Source organism: Miscanthus floridulus, chromosome 8, assembly GCF_019320115.1.
Source record: "Miscanthus floridulus cultivar M001 chromosome 8, ASM1932011v1, whole genome shotgun sequence".
NCBI classification, from domain to species: domain Eukaryota; kingdom Viridiplantae; phylum Streptophyta; class Magnoliopsida; order Poales; family Poaceae; genus Miscanthus; species Miscanthus floridulus.
This window is the reverse complement of record NC_089587.1, coordinates 210,934,558-210,961,188: the sequence shown is the minus strand read 5'-3', so window position 1 is coordinate 210,961,188 and position 26,631 is coordinate 210,934,558. Positions and strand designations below refer to the sequence as shown.

At 43.2% G+C, this 26,631-nt stretch overlaps 1 protein-coding gene across 2 annotated transcripts; it reads left to right on the top strand.

Annotated features, from left to right (window-relative positions):
• The first annotated feature begins 59 nt into the window (after positions 1 to 59).
• On the top strand, positions 60 to 26,273 carry LOC136478083 (uncharacterized). Of its 2 annotated transcripts, XM_066476415.1 has the most exons (24): positions 61 to 775; positions 879 to 1,003; positions 1,076 to 1,170; positions 1,245 to 1,478; positions 1,860 to 1,947; positions 2,232 to 2,283; positions 2,873 to 2,938; positions 3,693 to 3,847; positions 3,939 to 4,009; positions 4,197 to 4,388; positions 4,475 to 4,516; positions 5,545 to 5,652; positions 5,864 to 5,953; positions 6,057 to 6,132; positions 20,011 to 20,107; positions 20,203 to 20,272; positions 20,378 to 20,554; positions 22,263 to 22,385; positions 23,363 to 23,446; positions 24,906 to 25,090; positions 25,181 to 25,319; positions 25,428 to 25,487; positions 25,586 to 25,657; positions 25,733 to 26,272. In XM_066476415.1, the coding sequence occupies exons 1-24, from the start codon at positions 324 to 326 to the stop codon at positions 25,844 to 25,846; spliced, it is 2,967 nt and encodes a 988-aa protein (XP_066332512.1). In that variant the 5' UTR covers positions 61 to 323; the 3' UTR covers positions 25,847 to 26,272. The 2 variants fall into 2 exon arrangements, with proteins under 2 accessions (XP_066332513.1, XP_066332512.1); XM_066476416.1 differs by lacking the exon at positions 4,475 to 4,516 and having other exon boundaries at positions 60 to 775; positions 25,733 to 26,273.
• The last annotated feature ends 358 nt before the right edge of the window (positions 26,274 to 26,631 follow it).

Here is a 26,631-nt window from a genome sequence, read left to right as displayed (position 1 = left end):
TGTCGGTGTTGGTGTCCAACTGGGGCCCAACGCCCCAACCCAGCGCAGGAGCGGCACGGCGTGAGAAGCGGATTAGCCGAAACCTGGAGGGGAGGCGTGGAGCGGGTGCCGTCCCGTGGCGTCTCCGTCTCCCTCCTCTCCGTCGCCCCGCAGCCAGTCGCCACCGTCTCCGCCGCGACACCCACCATCGGCCATCCTGGTCCGGTTTCGTTCCAATCCTCCCAGGCTCCCACACCACTAGTCGATCCTAGCTTCGCTTCACATGCTCAAGCAAGCGATCTAGGCTGACGATTCCTCACCATTTGGTCCTAGAGCCGCCCGAGATGTACCACGCGATGCGGCTGCGCTGCCTCCTCCTGCGCCCTCCGATGTGGAGCAATTCAAGCTCCCTCGGTATCTCCGCAACCGGCGTCAGTGGAGGTTCCTTCGTCAGGAGGTTCAGCGCGCTCGGCGCGCCACGGCCGCCCGGCCCTGCCCGACGGCTGTGCCGGTTTTACGGCTCCAAGGGCGGCGTCGGGAGCGCTGAGGCGAGGGGCGCCGCTGCGTCCTCGGCGGCGGCGGGGAGCAGCGGCAGGTGCTTCGAGCAGGAGCACGCGCGGCTCGGGGAGAAGGACCAGCAGGAGTGGCTGTGCGGCGAGAGGTTTCTCACCGGCTGCAAACGGCCGGAGTCGACGTTCCTCACCAGGCGGGAGAGGTTCCGCAGCGAGTTCCTGCGCCGCGCCGTGCCGTGGGAGAAGGGGTCGCTCTCGTGGCAGAATTTTCCCTACTATGTCAAGTGAGACGCCCACATCATCTGTTCGAAGTTTTGTTTCAACCAAGCTAACATTAGTGGGCTGACGACTAGAATGTGTGTGTCTGTTCCCTTTTGAATGCTTAAGTGAGAATGCGAGGCAGCTGCTGAGTGAGTGTGTGGCGTCCCACCTGCGGCACAAGGGTGTCACGTCAGAGTATGGCTCACGTTTGGAATCCTCAGGAGGGCGGATATTGCTCCAAAGTTCTCCAGGTATAAAGCAGCTAGGATGAAGATACTTAGCGTTGCTACAAATGCTTGGGTTGTGAAATTTGTTTAATGCAGGAACTGAGCTTTACAGGGAGAGATTTGTTAGAGCTCTTGCACATGAGTTGCAAGTGCCGCTATTGGTTCTGGACAGCAGCGTCCTTGCACCATATGTAAGATACTGCATTTCACAAAGTATAAAGGCGTGATGCAATTTTGCAAACCTCACATTTCACCTGATTTGTAGGATTATGGGGAGGATTACTCAGAAAGTGAGGAGGAGGAGGATGAGCATGCTGAGTCAGAGGATGAAGGCTCAGAATCTGAAATGGAAGACGATGGTGATGAAGATTGGACAAGCAACAATGGAAAATCTGGTGAAAGTGACGATGAGGATGCTCTCAAATCTGTGGAAGACCTGAAAAAGTCTCTGGATGACCTAAAAAAGTTGGTCCCTTGTACTATCGAGGAATATGCCAAGGTGATTTATCTTATCTCCGTCTAGTTGCATAAGAAGTGTCTTGCGATGCTTTTCACAGAAAAGACACATATTTGACCGTGCTTCTGAAAAGTTGACCTGTTTCATTTACAGACAAAATGATATTGTGCCACTTTTGTCTCTCTAAAACGAAGGGGACATCAAAAGTTTAGACAATCTTATGTTAAATGGGTTTTAAATGAAAAGATAATACAGTTGATAGAAACAATGTTTGAAATAACTTCTCTTCTTTTAGTGTTCTTGCCTTACTAGAGGAAAGGCAAGGAGAACCAACATTTCATATTATCTGCCCTCGTTAATGATTTTTTTCTTCATGCACAAATTTGTGGCTTATAATTATCCTTTCCCGCCTTGTTATTTTAGAGAATTGTTGGTGCTGAAGAAATTACAGCATCAGAATCTTCTGAAACTCCTGAGTCATCAGAAGAAGAGAAAAGGCCTTTCAAAAGGGGTAATTTCCCATGATTTTTCCCTTCAGACTTTACTATGTGAACTATCGACCACATTGCGTTGAAAAATAAGCTTTTATTGTTTGAACTTAACCCATGAGTCCATGACTGCCTGAGCATAATTGAGGCTTAGCCCCTCTTTATTGATACCTTGTCTGTAGCTACACCAACTCAGAAGTTAAATCTGCTTCATCTAAAAATTCTTTAATTCATACATACAAATTGGATCTTTCAACGTTGGAGTTTAATTTTTTTTTCCTTCTAATTTTGTTATGTACCTTTTCAGGAGATAGGGTCAAGTATGTTGGGGCCTCTGGAGTCGTTGAAGTAGATCAGAGGTAATTGTTGGATATTGACTTTCTTACCTTTTTTTTCTGCATGCAATGCACATTAGTTGATGGGCATTAGTGGTATTATGGTTATCAGTTGGGTGTGGTGAAGGGTGATTAGGAGCATTATTAGCAGCATTAATTTTATTTATTATTATAAAGGAAGGTGAAGCACAAAATCAAGATGAACCATTGGATGAGGTCAAGTAGATGGATAAGATTGACCTTTGTAGGTTAATGTGTGTGGATGCGAAGGACAAACCAACTAATGAGTTTGATAAAGTATAGATGCTGATCCAAGTTAACTTTTGTGGTTCTTAGCTTGGTACCATGACTTATCTTTGTTATGTTTACTCAAATATCAAACAACATCGGTTTGTTTGGGTTTGGTCTTATAGGTGTGGATCGTTTGGCTTTGGAATAAGCAAGTGAGCATGCATGCATGTGCTAGCATAGATGCATAGTGATGTGGTGAAAAATAGAAAATAATTTTTTTGTTCTGGTTTCACAAGTGCTTTATATCACAATAATGTGCTCCATGTTAAAAGTTCAATTTCTTGATTTTAACATTGATATGTACCATATATACCTTACACAGGATCATTTTGGGGAAAATACCTACTCAGGATGGCTCAAGGAGTGCCTATACTTTTATTAGTGGAAGGTGGGTATATATCATGGAACAGGACAAAATGATTTTGTAGTACACCCGATTCTGTGCTGTTGCTAGTTCTGGCCTCCCCTTTGTAGTTCTGTATAGTATTTTCTCCATGTCAATGTTAAAATTTAATTGTGATCTTCCCTTTATCAATAGAATTGTCAATGTTACAATATAGAATTGGGTGATGTTTATACGCTGAAACATGCATTGTTAGTAGCATGTGAAACATGACAAATTATTATTGGCCACCATTTATTATTTGAAACATGCTGAATATCTCATGAGCTTATCTTCCAATTTGAAAAGTATGATAGTTTAGGATGTAGTTTCTCTAATAGGAGCTATTCAGGCAACTTCGTATTCTTTATTTGAGTATTTTGAGATTTTGAAAATCTGTTCCAGTGAAATGTATTGACAAATACCTGATTTGCGGTCCTTAGACAATCGATTCTCTGTCTATCGTTGTTTTTTTTAATGAGGAAAGTTCTTTACTATTGATATTTCTACTGTGCATGCAGAACCTTACAATATATAGAAAAACTTGCTGTTGTAATTGCGTCTAGAAAATTATTCTTATAGATTATGAACTCACTGAGTCACCAGGTCGTGGGTTCGAAGCAGCCTCTCTGCAGATTTTGTGGGGGAAAGGCTTGTCTCAGTTTATCCCTTCCCCAGACCCCACTCATGTGGGAGCCTCCGGCACTGGGTCTGCCCCCCTTTTTATGAAGAGGAACATTTCTAACTCTAATAATCACAGGGGTCTATCAAATGGACAGCGTGGGGAGGTATATGAGGTCAATGGGGACCAGGTTGCTGTCATATTTGATCCTTCTATAGAGAAATCACACAATGCCCATGAAGATGTAACTAGCAAGGAGGAAAATGGAACAGCAACTGTTTACTGGGTTGATTGTATGCCTCTACTCTGTAGCTCTGATGGCTGTTTGATTTTTTTTTTGACAATTCCATCACTTTAATTCCATCTGATTTCTTTGTGCCTTAGCTCAGGATATTGCGCATGATCATGATACCGAATCAGACGATTGGCATATCGCACTTGAAGCACTTTGTGAGGTGATTTCTCAAAATATATTTTGACATGCATTTTTTACATAAGTTTTGACAATATGGTGCTTTACATATGTATATTGCAACCATTCCTTACTGCTGGTTTTAATCCTCAAATATTGCCAGTGTTGTTGGTCTCATTCAAGAAGTTAATCTCTATATGGACTTGCTTAATGAACTTTTTTCTGTATAGGTTCTGCCATCTCTACAGCCAATAATTGTCTACTTTCCAGACAGTTCTCAATGGTTATCTAGAGCAGTTTCGAAATCAGATCGTAGAGAGTTTGTGCAAAGAGTTGAGAAAATGTTTGACCGACTTACCGGACCAGTAGTGTTGATATGTGGGCAGAACATACTGGCAGCAGCACCCAAGGATAAGGAACATGTAAGATCTAATAATTCTTGCTAAAATTCAAATTCTACTTACATAAGCAATTTGTTAGGTCTTATGCATGTTATGGACATGTACAGCCTGCACTGATGTTCCACAATCTCTCTCGCCTGTCTTCACTGGTAATTATCCTATGTTGTTCAAATGAATATATGTTTATTGTCTGTTTACTTTCTGTTATAATCATGATTTATTTCTTCAGTACTTGTATCAAAAGCCTTTATTGACTGTTTTTGTGTTAAAACATGCTTGAGATAGGTTTTTTTGTTATTGTATCAAGGGTCTTGGTTGATTATTTCCATTCTTTTGGTAACTAATGGATGAGTTTTGCACCATTATATTGCTGTTCCTATTTTACCTTAGAGCATCTCCAAGAGTCTTTCTAAAGCTCACTCTTTAAATCATCATTTGGAGAGTCATTTGCATAAAAACTTACCAAACTCTCACATTTGGCTTGCCAAATCTATGGCAATGTTTTTGCCCAACTTTTGGCTTGCCAAATCTTTGGCATGACAAATTTTGGATGTCAACCAAGCAGGCCCTATATCTTTGCACTCTCCAACAGTTTTTCTATATCTTGTTTGTACTCTAGAGAGCCATTCTCGTTTTCTATCTTTGGCTAGCGAGAAATCCGGAACAGAAGATGTCTATTTCTGGATAACCATTGAAAGAAGCTATTGAAGGGTATTTTTTCACCAAAATCTCTATTCCTAGCAATTAGGAAGGATATAGAGAGTCTCTTGGAGTTGCTCTTACAACATTCATAAAACAGCACTAGTTGGTTTACATTGTGAAGCATGACTGTCTAGCAAGCTCGTTCAGGTCCATTCTATGAGTTATCAGTACCTTGTTTGCAAATGATGACTGATTACATATGTTTTTCATTCCTTAGACTTAGAGTGGGTAGAGAATGTGGGTCATTACTTGGACATATGTAAACCTGCTGTTTTAGCATGAATTGAAATTGTGCTACTTGAAGGAGAAGTGCTTATTAGCTCTTTACAAAATGTCATTTGCACAAATTGTGAAACCTATAATATTAGCTTTGACTGACATTTCTTTTGTCATTGCCTATGAAAAGTTTTAAGTTTGTCTTCTCAATTATAATATTTCACAATCAGTACAACTCATTTGAAATATTTCTATGCAGCCATCACCACTGAAGCAGTTGGTAGGGGGCCTGAAGGGACAAAGATCTTCAAGGTCTGGTGACATATCAAAGCTCTTCACCAATAGTCTAACTGTTCCTCTTCCAGAGGTTAGCATCTTTCACCAATCTTGTTTTTATAGCTGCACTACACAAAACAAACTATTGACATGCACTGTACTAGCACATGATGAAGCTATAATGGTGCCTCTTATTATTAAATCAATAAATTACAGTGCCTAGTCCACATTTCAATTACAAGTGCCCTGTTGCTTGATAATAGCTCCTAACTTTCTTTCTTTCTTTTTTACTTTACATACAGGAAGATGAACAACTACGAGTTTTTAATAATCAGATTGAAGAGGATAGAAAAATTATGATTTCGAGGCATAACCTTGTTAAATTGCACAAGGTTTGGATGCAGATCTTGCGCTTCCCATCCATCTCCATTTTCATTCAGATTGCCAGTTCACTATCATGGTTCCTGAGTTCTAAGCGATGATTGGTTAATGCAGGTGCTTGAGGAGCATGATCTTTCTTGTGTGGACCTTTTGCATGTGAAGTCGGATGGTATTGTTTTAACAAAACAAAGTATGTCTACTCAAATTTTTGGCCCATGCTTCTGCTGGAATTTCAATCACATCGAATGAGTTGATTTTTTTAACTGGTTTGTCTTGTGCTGGTTCAATGCAAGAAAAATGGAACAGAAATATAATTTGTTTGATAAGTATAGTGGAATTTGACACCAACTCTTTTTATGATATCCTGAATTTCGTTTTCGGGTTTAGTGCTTTTATGCTTGTTCGAGTGAACCACTGCTATTACTAACTTGAAGTGCAACTAACCCTCAACTGCAACCAACTTTAGCTACATCACTGTGGCAGATTGGCAGTGGCCAGCTTCGGGGTGGTTACCAGTACTAAAATCCTGGTGCCAGATTAATCTCGTTTCAGTGAAGGTTTTGTAATGGTATTGAAAGCATCTAGGCCCCTAGTTGGATTTCGGTGATTAATGTCAATACAAGATTACTATGACTAACGTGTGTTTTGCAGAGGAAACTAAGTTAGGTCATGGTAATGGAGATCGATTGGGCAATCGAGGTTGTCATGCCCCTACGATGGAAATCGTTTCGGTTTTCAAAGGATGGACGACAAGGTTAAGGATAACTAGTTCTAAGTGTCGATTGGAGTTGGAGAGACATTTAGAGTAGTTTAGGACTTTGTTTTTCCTTTGGCCGTACTATAAAGGGGGGTATGAACGGGTAGCTTGACCTAGTTGAGTCTAGTGAGTTAGGTGTGGTGCACACTTGTTAAAACTAGCTCTAGGTAGCTCCTATGAATGCCTAAGATCCTTTGGAGCAAACTTCATTCACATATGTTCGAAAGTTAGAAGTGAATGGAGGGTCAAACACTGACCGGACGCTGGCTCCGGTGCGACCGGACGCTGGCCGCAGGGTCCGGTCAGTTCGTTTGACTGAGGTGGTTAAGTCTGTTGTGACCGGACGCTGGAAGGTCGTGTGACCGGACGCTGAGGGCTAGCGTCCGGTCGACTCCAGTAAGGGTCCAGACTTGGAAAAGAGTGACCGGACGCGTCCGGTCAATGTGACCGGACCCTGAGTATCCAGCGTCCGGTCGTTTACAGTAAGCACCCAAGAGCGACCGGACGCGTCCGGTCGGTACTGACCGGACCCTGTCAGCGTCCGGTCATCACTTGAATGCTGGTTCGCGGGATGAACTGACCGGAGCGTCCGGTCATCACGATCGGAGCGTCCGGTCGTCCCGCAGAAGCTCATAACGGTTAGTTTTTCAGGCTGCCTTATAAATAGAAGCTCCACTCGTGAGTGGAGCAACTTTTGCTCATTCCAACAGCTGAGAAACACGTTTGTGAGTGCCAAGAAGAGCAAGTTCCTAGTGAGGTGTTTGTGATTTGAGAATCCAAGAGAGTAGCCTCACTAGCAAATCAAGAGTAGCAAAGTGTGCATCCATCTTCTTATTAGGCTTCGCGTGGTCAAGTGAGAGTTCGTGCTTGTTACTCTTGGTGATCGCCATCACCTAGACGGCTTGGTGGTGATTGGGAGTTTGGTGTTCACCCGGCGGAGCTTGTGGGTGACCCAACTCAAGTTGTGAGCGGCTTTGGGTGATTCGCCGCGACGGAGTGTCGAAGAATCAACCCATAGAGAGCACTTGATCCTTGCGCGGATCAAGGGGGAGCTACATCCTTGCGCGGGTGCTCCAACGAGGACTAGTGGAGAGTGGCGACTCTTCGATACCTCGGCAAAACATCGCCGCGTTCCTTTCTCTCCCTATTTACTTTGAGTATTTACTTTGAGCAATTCAATACTTGTTTTACATCCATAGAATTGCTTGCTTGAGTAAGGTTGGAACATAGGTGGTGAGTTCGTTGTGCTTTAGTTTGATAGAAACACTTTTCTAGGCACAAGGGGTTAATTGGGCTATCCGTAGGATTTGTTTATTGCAAGAGAATTTCGAATTAGCCCAATTCACCCCCCCTCTTGGGCATCTTGATCCTTTCAATTGGTATCAGAGCCTCGTGCTCACGTTTTTAAGCTTAATCGCTTAGAGCAAGATGTCTCACGGGGATGGACCTCCTCCTATCTTTGAGGGAGATGATTTTCCATATTGGAAAATCCGCATGGAGGCATACTTAGAAGCTCTAGATGTTGGAATTCTTAGAGCCGCCTCTCAAGGGTTCCCCGCACCTAGGAATGCCGCACAACTTCAAGGCGATGAAGTAAATTATGAAAAATGGAATGCAAAGGCTCGCAACACCATTTTTAGAGGCCTTTGCAAAGAGGTGTTCAATCGTGTAAGGAACCACAAAGACGCCCATGCTCTATGGTCGGACGTTTGTGCGCTCCATGAGGGAACCAAGAGTGAGCGTGAGGAACGCTATCATCTTGTGATTAAAAAGCTAAATTCTTTTGAGATGTTTCCCAAAGAAAGTGCTAATGAGATGTATTCTCGATTAAATGTTCTTGTAGAGGAAGTCAATGGGCTTGGACTTACTCAAATGTCACCATCCGACGTTGTGAGAAGAATCTTGAGTGTCCTCCCCATTGACAAATATGGGCACATTGTGACCGTGCTACATCAAGGTGATCTTTCCGCCGCTACACCGACACAAATCTTGGGAAAGATCAATGCTCATGAGATGTACATGCACATCACACCACAAGATGGCTCATCCTCTACAAAGAAGAAAGAGAAGGACTTAGCATTCAAAGCTAGCCAAGACAAGGGCAAAGCAAAACTTGAGTATGAGAGCTCAAGTGATGAAGATGATGAAGAAAGCCTTGCCCTCATGGTGAAGAAGACCACCAAGATGCTAAAAAGGCTAAATAAGAGTGGCATCAAGTTTGATGGCAAGAAGAAGAAGTTCTTCACAAGCTCAAGAAGAAAGCCAATCTCCGAGATGGATTGCTACAATTGTGGCGAGCTTGGCCATCTAGCTCATCAATGCACAAAGCCCAAGAAAGACAAGTTCAAGAACAAGGGCAAGAAAGATGATTCAAGTGATGAAGATGAAAAGAAGAAGAACAAGCCATACAAGAAGAGAGATGGCAAAAAGAGGGACTTCTACAAGAAGAAGAAGAGTGGCAAGGCCTACATTGTCGGTGATTGGCTCACGGACATTGATTCATCAAGTGGATCATCCGATGATGATAGTGACGATAAAAAGGTGGCCGCCATTGCTATTGATATTGCATCTTCACCGCCACCATCGCCATCATCCTCTACACACCTATGCCTTATGGCCAAAGGTGAACGCAAGGTAACTAAGAGTGATGATAGTAGTGATGATGAACATGCTAGTGATGATGATAGTGATAGCGATGATGATGACTCACCTACATATGATGATCTTGTCAAAATACTAAGAAAATATACTAAGATCATTAGAAAAAGTAGGGCTACAAATGAAAAACTTGATGCTAAAAATGATTCACTCTTAGCTAAGTGTGATACATTAGAAAAGGCTAATGATGAGCTCAAAGAAACAAATGATTCTATATCATCCAAACTCAAGGAGCTCAAATCTTCTAAGAAAGAGCTTAAAGATAAAAATGATAAACTTGAGTGGGTGCACAATGAGCTTATCACTAGTCACAATAAGCTAAAAGATGAATATACAACTCTAAAGATCAATTATGATACTCTTATTATTGCACAAGAATTCTTACCAAATGAGCCACATGATGCTACTAACCATGTTGTTAAGATTGATATAGCTACCTCATGTGATGATTTAATTGATGAGAGCATTGAGCATGGATCTAGTAGCAAGGGCAAGCAAGTGGTTGAGTGCAATAACTATGATGAGTTTGTCAAGCTCAAGAGTGACAATGAGAAGCTCATGAAAGATCTTGAAGAGATGAAAAGTCACAACACCATTGTGCTAGAAACTCTTGATCATGACAAAGAGGTGATCCTTGAGAATGAGAAGCTAAAAGAAGAAATCAAGAAACTCAAGGAGGAGAAGAACAATGATATTCTCAACGAAGAGAACAAGAAGCTCAAGATGGAGAAAGAGCATCTCAAAGTGGGATTAAGCAAGTTTGCTAGAGGCAAGCATCTCCAAAGTGAGCTACTCATGAATACCGTCATGAAGATGGATAGAAGTGGCATTGGATATATGGCAAGTGTAGAGAAGAAAAAGGCTCAAGCTCAACACCAACAATCAAAGCCAAAGCCAAAGCCAAAGAGATGTTTTGAGTGTGGACAAGAAGGCCACTTTGCTCATGAGTGTCAAACTCCACCACCACAACCCTTGCCCAAGCATGCTAGACCCTTTGCTTTCAATGCTCACTACATGCTTAGAAAAGATTCAAGTGGAAAGATGAAAGTCATGTTCTTAGGTCCCCCCAACAAGAGTAGACCTAAGAAAATTTGGGTGGCTAAGTCTCTTGTTGAGAAGGTGAAGGGCCCTCAACAAGCTTGGATCCCTAAAGCTTGAATCTCTTGTGTGTAGGTGAACTACAAGACCGGTGGAAGTCATTGGGTTATTGATAGTGGTTGCACTCAACACATGACCGGTGATCCACGTATGTTCACCTCACTAGATGAAGAGGTAGATGGACAAGAGAAAATAACATTTGGAGATAATTCAAAGGGCAAGGTCAAAGGATTGGGCAAAGTGGCAATATCAAATGATCATTCCATCTCCAATGTGCTCTATGTTGCTTCATTGAGTTTCAACTTGCTATCCGTTGGACAATTGTGTGATCTTGGCTTCCAATGCTTATTCACCGAGAAGGAGGTGGTTGTATCTAAGGTAGATGACAATCAAGTGATATTCAATGGATTTAGATACAACAACTTATATCTAGTTGACTTCACCTCCGAAGATGCAAACTTGAAGACTTGCCTATTCACCAAAACAACACTTGGGTGGCTATGGCATAGAAGACTTGCTCATGTTGGGATGAGCTCACTCAAGAAGCTTATGAAGAATGATTTGGTGAGAGGGTTGAAGGATGTGAAGTTTGAGAAGGACAAGCTTTGTAGTGCATGTCAAGCCGGCAAGCAAGTTGCAAACACACATCCAACCAAAGCTTTCATGTCAACCACAAGAGTGCTAGAACTCCTACACATGGATTTATTTGGACCAACAACATACAAGAGTTTGGGAGGAAATCTCTATTGTCTTGTGATTGTGGATGACTATTCAAGATATACATGGGTGTTCTTCCTTCATGACAAATCCGAAGTTGCATCTTGTTTCAAGAAGTTTGCCAAGAGAGCTCAAAATGAATTTGAAGTGAAGCTCAAGAAGATAAGAAGTGACAATGGCAAAGAGTTTGACAACACAAACATAGAAGCTTATTGTGATGAAGTTGGAATCAAACATGAAGTCTCCGCAACCTATACTCCTCAACAAAATGGTGTAGTTGAGAGGAAGAACCGGACTTTGATCACTCTTGCAAGAACAATGCTAGATGAGTACAACACTCCCGAAGCTCTATGGGCGGAAGCAATCAACACCGCATGTTATGCATCCAACCGCCTATTTCTTCAAAAGTTCCTTGTCAAGACACCATATGAGTTGCTCAATGGGAAGAAGCCGGACGTCTCCTTCTTTAGGGTGTTTGGTTGCAAGTGCTACATCTACAAGAAGCGGCAACACCTAGGGAAGTTTCAAAGGCGTTGTGATATAGGTTTTCTTGTTGGTTACTCATTGAAGTCCAAAGCATATAGAGTATTTAATCATGCCACCGGCTTGATTGAAGAAACATATGATGTGGAATTTGATGAATCTAACGGCTCCCAAGGAGCACATGAGAATCTTGATGATGTAGGTGATGAACCATTGAGGGAGGCTATGAAGAATATTCCGGTGGGAGACATCAAGCCAAAAGATGATGAAGATGATGTACAAGTCTTTAATCAACCCTCTTCATCAAATGTACCACAAGATGGTGAAAAAGTTGGGAGAGTAGAAAATGAAGATACTCATATCTCCCATGAGCAAATGGTGGTACAAGCACAAGATGTTGATGCTCCACAACCTCCTCCTCAAGTGGTCAATAGAAGAAATACACCTCTCCTACAAGATCATCCACAAGATCTCATCATAGGGAGTCCAACAAAGGGGGTGATGACTAGATCTCAAAAACTTACTTCATTTGTTGCTCATCACTCTTTTGTCTCTTGCTATGAGCCTACCAAGGTAGAAGATGCTCTTAAAGATCCGGATTGGATCAATGCCATGCATGAAGAGTTGAACAACTTCACTCGCAATGAAGTTTGGAATCTTGAAGAGCGACCAAAAGATGCAAGAGTCATTGGAACAAAGTGGGTGTTCCGCAACAAGCAAGATGATCAAGGTGTTGTTGTGAGGAACAAGGCAAGACTAGTTGCAAAGGGGTTCTCTCAAGTTGAAGGTTTAGATTTTGGAGAAACCTTTGCACCGGTTGCAAGATTAGAAGCCATCCGTATCCTCCTTGCATATGCATCACATCATGAAATGAAACTATATCAAATGGATGTAAAAAGTGCATTCTTAAATGGCTTTATTAATGAACTAGTCTATGTTGATCAACCTCCCGGGTTTGAAGACTCTAGATATCCTAATCATGTTTATAGGTTGTCCAAGGCACTATATGGGCTTAAGCAAGCCCCAAGAGCTTGGTATGAGCGCCTTCGGGATTTCCTTATTGAGAAGGGCTTCACCATTGGGAAGGTCGACACCACACTATTCACCAAAAAGCTTGATGGGCATATCTTCATTTGTCAAGTATATGTTGATGATATCATCTTTGGATCATCAAATGAAGACTCATGCAAAGAATTTGGTGAATTGATGTCTAAGGAGTTCGAGATGTCAATGATTGGTGAGCTTACATTCTTTCTTGGTTTTCAAGTCAAGCAAATGAAAGAAGGCATCTTCATCTCTCAAGAGAAATACACAAAAGATCTTCTCAAGAGATTCAAGATGGATGAATGTAAGCCAATCAAGACCCCAATGCCTACAAATGGACATCTCGACCTAGATGAGGGAGGTAACTCGGTTGATCAAACTCTCTACCGTTCTATGATTGGTAGCTTGTTATATTTAACCGCATCTAGGCCCGACATCATGTTTAGTGTGTGTATGTGTGCTAGATTTCAAGCTTGTCCTAAGGAAACACATTTAATTGCCGTAAAAAGAATCCTTAGGTATCTTAAGCACACACCAAGCATTGGCCTTTGGTATCCCAAAGGAGCTTTATTTGAATTAATTGGCTATTCCGATTCGGACTATGCCGGATGCAAAGTTGATAGAAAGAGCACATCCGGAGGGTGCCATTTGCTTGGTAGATCACTTGTGTCTTGGTCCTCCAAGAAACAAAATAGTGTGGCTTTGTCCACCGCCGAAGCGGAATACATTGCCGCGGGTGCTTGTTGTGCACAAATATTATACATGAAACAAACTTTACTAGACTATGGTGTAGTTCTAGAGAAAGTACCTCTTTTGTGTGACAATGAAAGTGCGGTAAAACTTGCAAATAATCCGGTTCAACACTCTCGCACCAAGCATATAGATATCCGCCATCACTTTCTAAGAGATCATGTAGCTAAAAATGATATATCACTAGAAGGTGTAAGATCCGAAGATCAATTAGCGGATATCTTCACTAAACCGCTAGATGAAGCTACATTTTGTAGATTGCGGAACGAGCTCAATGTACTTGATTTTAGTAACTTCACAAAAAATTGAGCTTGTGTTGTCCCTTGCATTCATTGTAAAATACAACATGTTTAATTTGGGGCAATGCATATAGGGCTTGTCTAACATGGTTAAGATAACCGCCGAAAAGCGTGTGAAGAAGCTTAACCTTGGATCAAACTTGACAAGCAACTAGATTTACTTACAAGTATTACATATGCATGAATGTTGTTTTGTCATTTTGTTCCATTTGCCCTCTTGTTGCCTATTTCCTTAAAAAGAATTATAGCCTAAGGCAAAATATTTTGAAAAATATGAGGGTTTGAGAGAGGTCACTCACATCAGTCCCAATTGGTGTTTATTTGGATCTTATTCAAGTTGGGACTTGATTGGGAACAGGTAGCGCGAAGGTATGTTGAAGAATTGCTGGAAAAGGTGCACCGGACGCTGCACCGGACGCTGCTGTCCAGCGTCCGGTCAGTTCACAGGAGGTGAACTGCTGTTGAAGGAGTGACCGGACGCTGCGTCTGTGCGTCCGGTCAGAAAGGGTCCAGCGTCCGGTCGATGAAGAAAGGGCAAGCTGTATTGACCGGACCCTGCCTGCGTCCGGTCATGGACCACCGGACGCGTCCGGTCGCGATTCCAGAGGATTTGGACCTCTCTGGAATCGACCGGACGCTGGGTGGTAGCGTCCGGTCGCTACCACCGGAGCGTCCGGTCAGTGGATCTTGCGCGACTTAAGTCTCTATTTCCGTTTCCTTTTCTGTCACGGTCTGGGGGATTATATTAACGGGCCTTCAAGTTTTTTTTTTCCCTGACCTAACCCGTGACCCGCGCCCAAGTCGCCGCCGCACCATTGCGCCGCCGCCTCCTCGCGCCTCTCCTCGCGCCCGCGCAGCCGTGCCCTAGCCCGAGCCACCGTCGCAGCACAGCCACGCGCCACCTCTCCGGTCAGCCTGCGCCCGCGCCTCCGTGCGCCTGCCTAGCCGCGCCGTCGTGCCTTCGCCTCGCCGCGCCTCCACGCTCGGCCCCCGCTCGCCAGTCGCGCTCCAGCCGAGCCACCGCGCCAGCTCGCCTCTGCTGCACCTCGCCGGTCACCTCGCTGCCCAATCGTTGCCCAGGGCTATCCTCCCATTGATTGGTATGGCAATCTTTGTATTTCAATCTTGATCTCAAATTATGACCTAGATCAAATTCTAATCGCACTGATTCCCCATTGCATTCAGGGCGTTTGACCTAACCCTTGCCCGGTTCCGAGAATCCCCCGCGTGATATCTTACCTCTTCTCGGTTCGCGTTTCGTCAGGTAGAAAGCCATACGATTCAATTTCGCATCTACATTGCTTTCTCTATTAGGATTTCGCATCTATTAGATATATGGTATTTATTTGTATATCCATCTATTCTATCGTGCAGCGAGTCGGTTCCGTTGTGTTTCGTCTGGCAGTTGGCAGTAAACTCGGAGCCAAGCTCGCGAGTAAGGATCGAGGCCAAGCCTCGAAAGCGGTAGTTTGACAGTTGATCTTGATCAGCGGCAGTTCACCATCTTGTCTGTTCAGATGGCTCGCACCAAGAATGTTGGTGGTGGTCCAGGTGATGATGATCGGCAGCCCCCACCAGTAGAGCCTCAGCCAGCCCAGGAGACTCAGGAGAGTCAGGAGACCGAGCCGGCACCTCAGCTACGCCGCTCGAGTCGTACCAGTGCTGCAGTTCCACCGAGGCCAGTTACACGGCGCAGGGGTTCACGCCCTCCGCCCAGACCACAGGGTCCGCCTCCAGTGGTTCACCTCGACTTGAGGGCCGCTACAGCCAGGCAGGTTCAGCAGCTGCGGTTTGTCGAGTTTGAGGTTTGGTTTCCTCCGAGGAGGGATGAGAGAGCAGCTGAGGGGTTCTACACGCCACTGCATGAGGATTTCTACAATGCATATCTTAACAGTGGGGCAGTGTTCAGATCACAGAGGGTCTGCCAGATAGAGTCCATTGTGGCAGCAGCCGGAGAGAGCATTCGGCAACACTTGTCATATTTGCCAGGACTGTCAGATCTGATTGGACGGACGGGGATATATGTACCATCTTGGGTCCGTCAGTTTTATGCCTCGCTCTACATTGATCCTCATCACAGATACATTCACTTTGCTTTCAACGGCAAAGACCACAGAGTGACCAGTGGCAGAGCCAGGGAGATACTGAGACTACAGGAGCAGCCTGTAAAGATGCATGAGGTTTGCTATGGTCAGCAGGGACCTCCCAGGCGTCCTCATGGAGGGTTGGTGCCCCCCACAGACTTAGTGCGGCATTGCTTCAAGGAGCCGTTTGGTGAGGGGTCGAGCAGGAACCCCAGTGACTTGACTCCTACAGCGAGGATTCTAGAGGCCATCATCAGGAGGACACTGCTCCCCAGGTTGGGATACAGAGAGGGCCTAACTCGCTTACAGCTCTGGCTTCTCAATGCCATCATGCAGATGACAGTGTTTGATATTTGGGACCTCCTTCTGTCAGAGATGGAGGATACTATAGCTGAGGGATTCAAGGGTCGCAGGCAGCTTCCCTATGCTCACTGGATCACCTTCCTCATCCGTAGAGTTGTGATGGATAAGCCCCCTGGCATGATGGATGAGTATACAGGTGCCACTACAGAGTTCCCAGCTTACAACCTGTCACAGCGGATCAGACATACCACTCCTCAGGCACCCAGTCAGCCTAGCCGTCGTCCCGACGTGCCAGAGTCCGCAGCTCAGCAGGATGAGATCATCAGAGGGATTGCAGCCACAGAGGAGGAGGAGCTAGAGGCACAGCAGGGAGTGAGTGAGTACAGTGACAGCTCTGACGACGACTACCAGCCTATACCTCAGATGCCTCCACGCAGACACGATGCAGAGGCCGGTAGCTCTAGTTCTGCTCCACCTGCTCCACAGACAGACCCCGCTCTCATAGCTATTCTTGAGCGGATGCAGCAGGATCAGACACGATGCAGAGGCCGGTAGCTCTAGTTCTGCTCCACCTGCTCCACAGACAGACCCCGCTCTCATAGCTATTCTTGAGCGGATGCAGCAGGATCAGACACGACAGGCACAGGAGACAGCTGCCAACTTCGCACAGTTTCAGGCTCGTCAGGACGAGTTCCAGCGTCAGCAGCAGCTCCTTCAGCACCAGCAGTTACTTATGCAGCAGCAGCTCATGGGATTCATGCAGCATGTAGTGACAGCTATTGGGGTCCCACTGCCACAGCCTTCGCCCCAGGTTGCACAGCCTCCTACCACTTCGACGACTCCAGCAGTACAGCCCATCGGGCTTCAGAGTCAGGGACAGCCTCCAGTTCAGTTTACTTCACCTCCTATACAGGTGTCCCAGTGGTTAGCTTCACCTGGTGTAGCCCCGCAGTTCACTCCTTACCACACGGGTTTTTCACCAGAGCAGTCTTCCTCGCTGTTCGTGCCTGAGTCGTCAGTCTCCAGGAGTCTTGGAGCATCCTTCAGCGAGTTGACCGGCATGCCTACTCCGCCTCACATGCATACTGCCGGTCCATCTACAGCAGCTCCAGCCATCATGACTACTCAGAGGCTTCCCTCGTCTGTCGCCTCGTCAGATCCTACGACGGACATACTTGCAGCATCACAGGCAGCACCAGCCCCAGCTCAGACCCAGACCGCTTCAGCGACACTTCCTGCTTCAGAGGGTCAGTCAGTTCAGAGCTCAGGGTCAGATGATGATGGCGCCCAGTTCCATCTTGCTCCACGTACCTCAGCGCCCGACTCGTCCGCTGCAGCCCCGCCGACCGACCCTTAGTTTTTGGTGTTTGACGCCAAAGGGGGAGAGGGTTTTGAGTATGTAGACTCAGGGGGAGCGAGCTTTAGGGGGAACTAGTTATCTAGTATTAGCTTATTATATACATTTGGCGTTTTATTTGTGTGATACACTATTACTTATGCATTCGTGTGTTTACTTTCATGCATACTATTATATATATGTGATAGTGCTATCTACGTGACTGTGATATTTGACATGTGTGACTTCTACTTTGCATTTTCTATATGTCATATCACTTGTGTTATGCTCATTTGCTTTTGCTTCCGCGTTTATACTTCGAAGCAAATGAGCATTGTTATTAGTACTCATGCTTAATTCATATCCTTTGAGTACATTGTGTTGGCTTGGGTCATATAAGCTTGACTAACTCTTTTGTTCTTTTTGACAAAAGCTTATATGAGCCAAGCCCGTCAAAAACCTCACTCCATAACATACTCGAGGTAGTATTGTCATCAATCACCAAAAAGGGGGAGATTGAAAGCATCTAGGCCCCTAGTTGGATTTCGGTGATTAATGTCAATACAAGATTACTATGACTAACGTGTGTTTTGCAGAGGAAACTAAGTTAGGTCATGGTAATGGAGATCGATTGGGCAATCGAGGTTGTCATGCCCCTACGATGGAAATCGTTTCGGTTTTCAAAGGATGGACGACAAGGTTAAGGATAACTAGTTCTAAGTGTCGATTGGAGTTGGAGAGACATTTAGAGTAGTTTAGGACTTTGTTTTTCCTTTGGCCGTACTATAAAGGGGGGTATGAACGGGTAGCTTGACCTAGTTGAGTCTAGTGAGTTAGGTGTGGTGCACACTTGTTAAAACTAGCTCTAGGTAGCTCCTATGAATGCCTAAGATCCTTTGGAGCAAACTTCATTCACATATGTTCGAAAGTTAGAAGTGAATGGAGGGTCAAACACTGACCGGACGCTGGCTCCGGTGCGACCGGACGCTGGCCGCAGGGTCCGGTCAGTTCGTTTGACTGAGGTGGTTAAGTCTGTTGTGACCGGACGCTGGAAGGTCGTGTGACCGGACGCTGAGGGCTAGCGTCCGGTCGACTCCAGTAAGGGTCCAGACTTGGAAAAGAGTGACCGGACGCGTCCGGTCAATGTGACCGGACCCTGAGTATCCAGCGTCCGGTCGTTTACAGTAAGCACCCAAGAGCGACCGGACGCGTCCGGTCGGTACTGACCGGACCCTGTCAGCGTCCGGTCATCACTTGAATGCTGGTTCGCGGGATGAACTGACCGGAGCGTCCGGTCATCACGATCGGAGCGTCCGGTCGTCCCGCAGAAGCTCATAACGGTTAGTTTTTCAGGCTGCCTTATAAATAGAAGCTCCACTCGTGAGTGGAGCAACTTTTGCTCATTCCAACAGCTGAGAAACACGTTTGTGAGTGCCAAGAAGAGCAAGTTCCTAGTGAGGTGTTTGTGATTTGAGAATCCAAGAGAGTAGCCTCACTAGCAAATCAAGAGTAGCAAAGTGTGCATCCATCTTCTCATTAGGCTTCGCGTGGTCAAGTGAGAGTTCGTGCTTGTTACTCTTGGTGATCGCCATCACCTAGACGGCTTGGTGGTGATTGGGAGTTTGGTGTTCACCCGGCGGAGCTTGTGGGTGACCCAACTCAAGTTGTGAGTGGCTTTGGGTGATTCGCCGCGACGGAGTGTCGAAGAATCAACCCATAGAGAGCACTTGATCCTTGCGCGGATCAAGGGGGAGCTACATCCTTGCGCGGGTGCTCCAACGAGGACTAGTGGAGAGTGGCGACTCTTCGATACCTCGGCAAAACATCGCCGCGTTCCTTTCTCTCCCTATTTACTTTGAGTATTTACTTTGAGCAATTCAATACTTGTTTTACATCCATAGAATTGCTTGCTTGAGTAAGGTTGGAACATAGGTGGTGAGTTCGTTGTGCTTTAGTTTGATAGAAACACTTTTCTAGGCACAAGGGGTTAATTGGGCTATCCGTAGGATTTGTTTATTGCAAGAGAATTTCGAATTAGCCCAATTCACCCCCCCTCTTGGGCATCTTGATCCTTTCAGGTATTATGATGTTTCTATATGTAGAGATAGTGTAAAAATTCTGGTACATGATGAATCATTGAAAGTTATTGACAATTAATTGTGAAATGGGTCTTCTCCATTGAATAAACGCTATAGTTGGTTGGTTGCAGATGGAAAAGTATAAAAAAATATTCACTATCCTAATGCTACACTGCAAAAGGTGCACATTTTGAAATAGTGAAGCGGGGTGAAGTGCTAAATTTGAAATATATTTCCTTTTGTTCCTCCATTTTTGTTCGAAGCAGCCTCTCCTCAGGTTTTGCGGGGGGAAGGCTTGCCTCGGTTTTTCCCATCCCTAGACCCCACTCATGTGGGAGCTTCCGGCACTGGGTCTGCCCCTTTTTGTTCCTCCATTTTTGCATAACAGTCACAGGTTTCCGTTGCTAGTTGGTGGCGCTGACGTGAATCAGTAAGTTCAATGAGTTTGTTGTTTATTGCAGAAGCGGAGAAGGTCGTTGGATGGGCTAGAAACCACTATCTGTCATCAACAGATCTTCCTTCTATCAAGGGTGACAGATTAATCATTCCCCGTGAGAGGTATATCTACTTCACATCATATTTGAATATTGTTTTATTTGTTTTTACCTTAGCCAGTCCCTTGCTACTAATGTTTTTTATTCATTTATGTGAAGTCTGGAAATAGCAATCGAGAGGCTGAAGGGACAGGGTATAACAACTAAGAAATCATCTCAAAATCTGAAGGTATTCAACTGATTATCTATCTCATAAAGTTAGATTTTTTTCTGCCTTTTATGTTATGTCATTGTTCTATATGCCTACACAAACTCATAAGCTTCCTAACTTCAGGTTTTGGCTAAAGATGAGTATGAACGCAATTTCATTTCTGCTGTCGTACCTCCAAATGAAATTGGAGTGAAATTTGACGATATCGGTGCACTTGAGGACGTGAAGAGAACATTGGATGAGCTTGTTACTCTTCCAATGAGGAGACCTGAACTTTTTTCACATGGAAATTTATTAAGGGTATGGCTTGCTTTTCTGCTAGATATATATTTTTTTACTTCATATTTATTGATTTCAGTTGATCTAATTTACCTCTTAACAGATTTATTTTTTGTTTCTCCATGTACAAGTTGAGTTTCAATTTCAAATTTTGTGAGGTGATAGCGGACATCATAATTTATGTTAAAAAATATCATAAATATTTTATCATTGTTTTGATAGTGTAAGACATATAATAATAAATTAACAATAGAGATACAAAATTGTATGAAACATATAATGATGAAAAAAATCACAATGTATATTTTGCTAGAAATATCACAGAGCCTTGAATATTGCATTTAAGTGACTCATTATTATTGATAGACACATAAGTCACCTCAAATTAGCATGAACTCAAAATGCTAGGTGGTAGAATTAGTTATTGCATGAAAAAATCATTTTCTGCAATAAATAGCTATAAGATGCTGTTGCTTTAGCATTGTAGTCAAGCTTCCAGAAGTATGTTTCATGCTGAATTCAAGGTTATGATGTAGATGTTACTTGAGTTCTTTCGATGTATGCAGTTGCTGTGGTAGAGAAAGATGCAACATTGAAAGCTGCTCGCGTCATTTGGAATGATCCTATTCCCATTTACACTACACTTTTGCAGCATCTATTTTGCACTCTGTAAATTGACACAGATATTGCTGTGTAAATATAGTTAATGTGGAAGGAAGATGAGCTAGTTTAGTTGGTCCAGGGTGTGGATGTATATCCAAACCACCCAGGTTCAAGTCTTCGTCAACGTCAAGGCGAATTTGGGGTTCGGGTGCTTTCTTCTTATTAATAATAATAAAATGCCATCTAGTTTTCTATTAATACAATGATACGCAGCTCTCCTGCGTGTTCGAGAAAAAAAATTCCACCTAGTTCCTGCTAGGTTGATCTAGTTTTTTTAATGTGGATGCGCGCATTATGTCCTGATAGCCTTTAGCTAGTTGACCTTGGTCCACTGTTGGAGATTGGACTGTTCTTCATCTGTCGAAAACTAATTATGGAGCTTTTTTAGCACTAGATTGTTTTCTATTGTTTTTTCTTGACCACTGGGAGAGAATTCCCCTAGGCATTTTCAATTGTAAGATAGAGGAGTACCCTGAAACCACTTTCCTTGAGAGGTACCCACAAATTGGTGAGCCCCGGGTTCGAGCCTGGGTGGCTATCCTCTTAATTGGTGGCACTAACCAATTAACCATCCAAACTACTGCTCGGTTCAGATTGTTACCAATTTATCATGCATGACTGCACATTTATTCACCTAATTGTATTTAAGTCTAGTTTTATGATGGTTGCTTTTCAATGTGTAATGTGATTGAGGCTTGTAAATTTCATATGGATGCAGAAATAAGTTTTTAGCTTATAAGTGAAGCAGATAACCAAAAGCAGATGTTCTTCAATTAAATTGATCTTTGGTTCTTAGATAAACCCTTTCGTATATTACAAAATGAGATTGTGCAATTAAAGATACACTTATTACAGATAAACAAAAAAAATGTGGGGATTCTGCAAGTGAAATAACTATTTCTTAGACAGCTTGTTGCTTTAGCTTCATTCTCTAAATGTTGAGTTCTTGTTCTATCAATCGCTCGAACATTGTGATATTCGTCTTATCAGAAGTTATGCATATTCGAATTGGTCTAAGTGCTTTACTGAATTTCTAACAAAGATTTGATTGTGTGCACCTTGTCAGCCCTGTAAAGGTGTTTTGCTTTTTGGGCCTCCTGGAACAGGAAAAACACTCTTGGCAAAAGCCCTTGCAACAGAAGCTGGAGCAAATTTTATCAGTATAACTGGTTCTACACTCACATCAAAGGTAATTTCATTTGACCTGTATCTTTATATTGATTTTTTTCAGTTATTTGTTCATTAATAATATGGAAAATGAATTATATAAGAAAATCAAGGCGCTTGATACATGTTGCTGAAGATTCTTGCTGCAAAAAATTAGAGGGCTGCATACTGGGTAAACTATTGAACACCTTAAATGATGATTCAATAGAACCCCATTCAATCTTGGCAGTTTTATTCTATGTAGGCATATGTTTTTGGGGTTGTCGATTGACTTTGGCAGTTAGGTTCTTTGCTTGATGAAAGGTACCAATATTGGCTCATGACATACATGGAATTTCTTTTGTGAGAAGTTGGATCATAACAATATCTGCTATTTATTACTGGGAAAAAGTTGGGAAGAAGTTCTGTTCTAGGTCTTTTCTGGTTAAGGGTTTGAACGTTCCTGTTTGGGATGATGCAGGATTTACTAATATAAAATTTAAATAAACGCAGGATAAGTGGATTCAAATTATGATAATGTTTACCACATATGGCAACTGTGGAATTTTGGTTCATGCTGCACCAGGTTGCTTTAGGATATCCTAGTCACACGCCTTATTTGTTTTTCTCAAACATGTACACCTTATTTGTGACTAGTGACTATTAGTGGCTTAGCTAACAATTCTTGTGTTTTGTGCCAATCAGTGATGGCTGGTGATAGCCATTAGATAGTAATGATTTTGGTTTTCTGAAAGTCAAATTCCATATGGTCATGGCTATAATTGAGCACGAAAGCACCATTTTTCTCAATTTGATACAGGTGTGACATGTCTAACTCAAGCAGCCAAAAGACCATCTGTAGTTAATCTTGCATCAAAATATATTAGCAATCAACTATATTCTTCAACCAAAGAGCTTGAATGGTTGTGAACAAGATGATCATTGACCAGCAGTCTCATGCATATATGCAAGTCATTTTCCAACCAACCACTGACTTAAAATTATATTTTCTTTAAACAGTGGTTTGGAGATGCAGAGAAGCTGACAAAGGCCCTTTTCTCCTTTGCGAGTCGACTAGCTCCTGTTATCATATTTGTTGATGAGGTATGTTCAATCAATGCAGATTTGGTGCCCTCATTAGCTAAAATATCATGTTGCAATGCTTCAAAAATCATGAAAAAAACATGTATGTAGTACACATAAAGTTAAGTATAGTTGCAGCAATTCAGTTTGAAATTCGTCCTAGATGTCAAGAAACAAAATAGACAAGCAGTCAACCTGGCACTGTTCATCATGTGCTGACAGTGGCGCTTGTGTTTTTTGAATGTCAACATCAAAGATGAATTTCATACTGAATTGTTGCGGCTACAATTACCTTAGGTGTACTGCATACATGATTTTTGGGATCTTTTGAAACATTGCAACATGGCATTTTAGCTAAAGAGGACGCCATGTAATTTTTGTATGTTTACTAGTAAAATACTACAACAACAACAACAACAACAACAACATAGCCTTTCAGTCCCAAGCAAGTTGGGGTAGGCGAGAGTTGAAACCCACCAAGATCCCCAAGTCACGGTTTAGGCACTTCAATAGCTGTTTTCCAAGTACTCCTATTCAAACATAGATCTCTAAGTATATCCCAAGCTTTCAAATATCTTTTTATTGCCTCTCCCATATCAATTTCGGTCTTCCTCTAGCTCTCCTCATATTATTAGCTTGGCTTAGGACTCCACAATGCACTGGTGCCTCTCCTTTGGACATGGCCAAACCACCTCAACCGATGTTGGACAAGCTTTTTTTCAATTGGTGCTACCTCTAGGCGATCACGTATATCATCGTTTCGAACTCTGTCCATTCTTGTGTGACCGCAAATCCATCGCAACATATGCATTTCTGCAACACTCAGTTGTTGAACATGTCGAATCTTTGTAGGCCAACATTCTGCTCCATACAACATAGCCGGTCTAATCGTCGTTCTATAGAACTTGCCTTTTACCTTTTGTGATACCCTCTTGTCACAGAGAATGCCAGAAGTTTATCGCCACTTGATCCACCCTACTTTGATTCTATGGCTAACGTCCGCATCAATATCTCCATCCCTCTGTAGCATCGATCCCAGATACCGAAAGGTATCGGTATCCTTCTTAGGCACTACTTGACCTTCCAAACTCACATCTCCCTCCTGTACAACTCCGCCAAAGTCGCATCTCATGTATTTGGTTTTAGTTCTGCTCAATCTAAAACCTTTAGACTCAAGGATCTGTCGCCATAACTTTAGTTTCCTATTTACTCCCGCCTGGCTTTCGTTCACTAACACTACATCATCAGCGAACAACATACACCAAGGGATATCCCCTTGTATGTTCCTGGTAACCTCATCCATTACCAAGGCAAAGAGATACGGGCTTAAGGCTGACCAATGTTTACTAGTAAAATGGAAGAAGAAAAACAAGAGTACTCTTAAACCATTTCTTGTCATTACTTTGGCTGTAATTTGAGCATGATTCAAAGTACGGTTGTTTTTTTCATGATCTCCTGGCATGATACGGTTTGGTTATAGGTTGACAGCTTACTTGGTGCAAGAGGAGGTGCATTTGAGCATGAAGCAACAAGAAGGATGCGCAATGAATTTATGGCAGCTTGGGATGGTCTCAGGTCCAAAGAGAGCCAACGGATCCTTATTCTTGGTGCGACAAATCGTCCATTTGATCTGGATGATGCTGTGATACGGCGTTTACCTAGACGGTAACATCTAAGATTCCATGTTCTTGCTTCCGACACAAATTTAAGCAAATGGTCATCTAGCAAGATGTTCATTGGTTCCATGGTCCACAGGATATATGTTGACCTTCCAGATGCACAGAACCGATTGAAGATTCTAAAGATTTTACTTGCTAAAGAAAAGCTAGAATCTGGTTTTAAGTTCGATGAACTTGCAAATGCCACAGAAGGCTATTCAGGGAGCGACCTAAAGGTACCAAACTAGAACAATCGTGGTAGTTTCCCTGCTGTTCAGAAGAATGAAACTGTTATGTTCTCTTTTCATGTCTATGTGCAACCCATTCACTGTTTGTTTCTGCAGAACCTATGTGTAGCTGCAGCATATAGGCCAGTTCATGAACTACTAGAAGAAGAAAAAAAGGTGCTTAGCTCTTTCAACTGCTCACCTGTGTCGAACTTTCTACCATAAAGACTGCACTTCTACTCTAAGTTTCCTTACATGATTCCTATCTTTTCTAGGGACGTGTGAGTAACAAAAACAGTTATCTGAGACCCCTTAAATTGGATGATTTTATCCAAGCAAAAGCTAAGGTATTGATTGTAATCATGATTTCCCTTCTCTGCCTAATCTCACTTTTCTTAACATCCGGCTATTTCCTAACGCAGGTTAGCTCGTCTGTTTCTTATGACGCAACGAGTATGAATGAATTGAGAAAATGGAACGAACAATATGGGGAAGGTGGCAGCAGGACTAAATCACCATTTGGATTCGGCAACTGACGTTATAGTAGAGATTTACCAATACTGTATCTCTGTAACATCTAGGCTGCCTGTTGTAGATTAGGGAATCAGTCTCATTTTTTTTTTACCATGAGCCTATTTGAATAACCTTGTAATCACCCTGTACAAACAAAAAAAATCTAGTTAAGCACCAGTTTTGCCTACTATACAAGGGTTGGTAATGTTGGTGTAGAATCAGAAGAAATCGGCTATACACTACAGAATGATGTATCTGAGCTACTTTGGGTAAGCATTAGGCTTAACAAGATGTAAACGGCTTAAGAATTTTCAGTTAATTAATATTAGTTCTCAGCATGGAATTCGACAGAACAACTTTAGTATTAAGGTAGTCGATGGCTGGAATTACCAGGATGTCTCCTGTTGACCAGAGACTGTTGTCGTCTCAAAAGAATGGAAGAAAATAGTTTGTTAGTAGTATTTTATTTTTGGCCCTTACATGTTGTAAAATGTGTTGGTTAGTTTTCCTTCACACCTGCGAACCCTGTGTAGCAATCATCTGGCGTATAACTGAACTATCATCTGAGTCGTCCATGATAGAGGTTAGGGAACGCGATCTCTCAAAATGTAATTGTCAGAAGATTGTGTCGACGCAAAGAGAGCAGCTGGAACAAATGAACGTGTGCTCTAGAAATCGCGTCGTCCCTGGACTCAGCACCACATGCGTCCGATTTCACGAATCCGTGGGCGCGCTGTCCTTTAATCGGTGATGCACCGGGCAGCTGGAGAATCTCGGGACACAGTGCATTTGAAGAGTCTTGCTCCAT

Coding starts and splice junctions, on each gene's coding strand:
- LOC136478083 (XM_066476415.1), top strand. CDS start 324: ATGTACCACGCGATGCGGCTGCGCTGCCTCCTCCTGCGCCCTCCGATG. Junction 1,479..1,859: donor CTATCGAGGAATATGCCAAG/GTGATTTATCTT, acceptor TTGTTATTTTAG/AGAATTGTTGGTGCTGAAGA. Junction 25,488..25,585: donor TACTAGAAGAAGAAAAAAAG/GTGCTTAGCTCT, acceptor TATCTTTTCTAG/GGACGTGTGAGTAACAAAAA.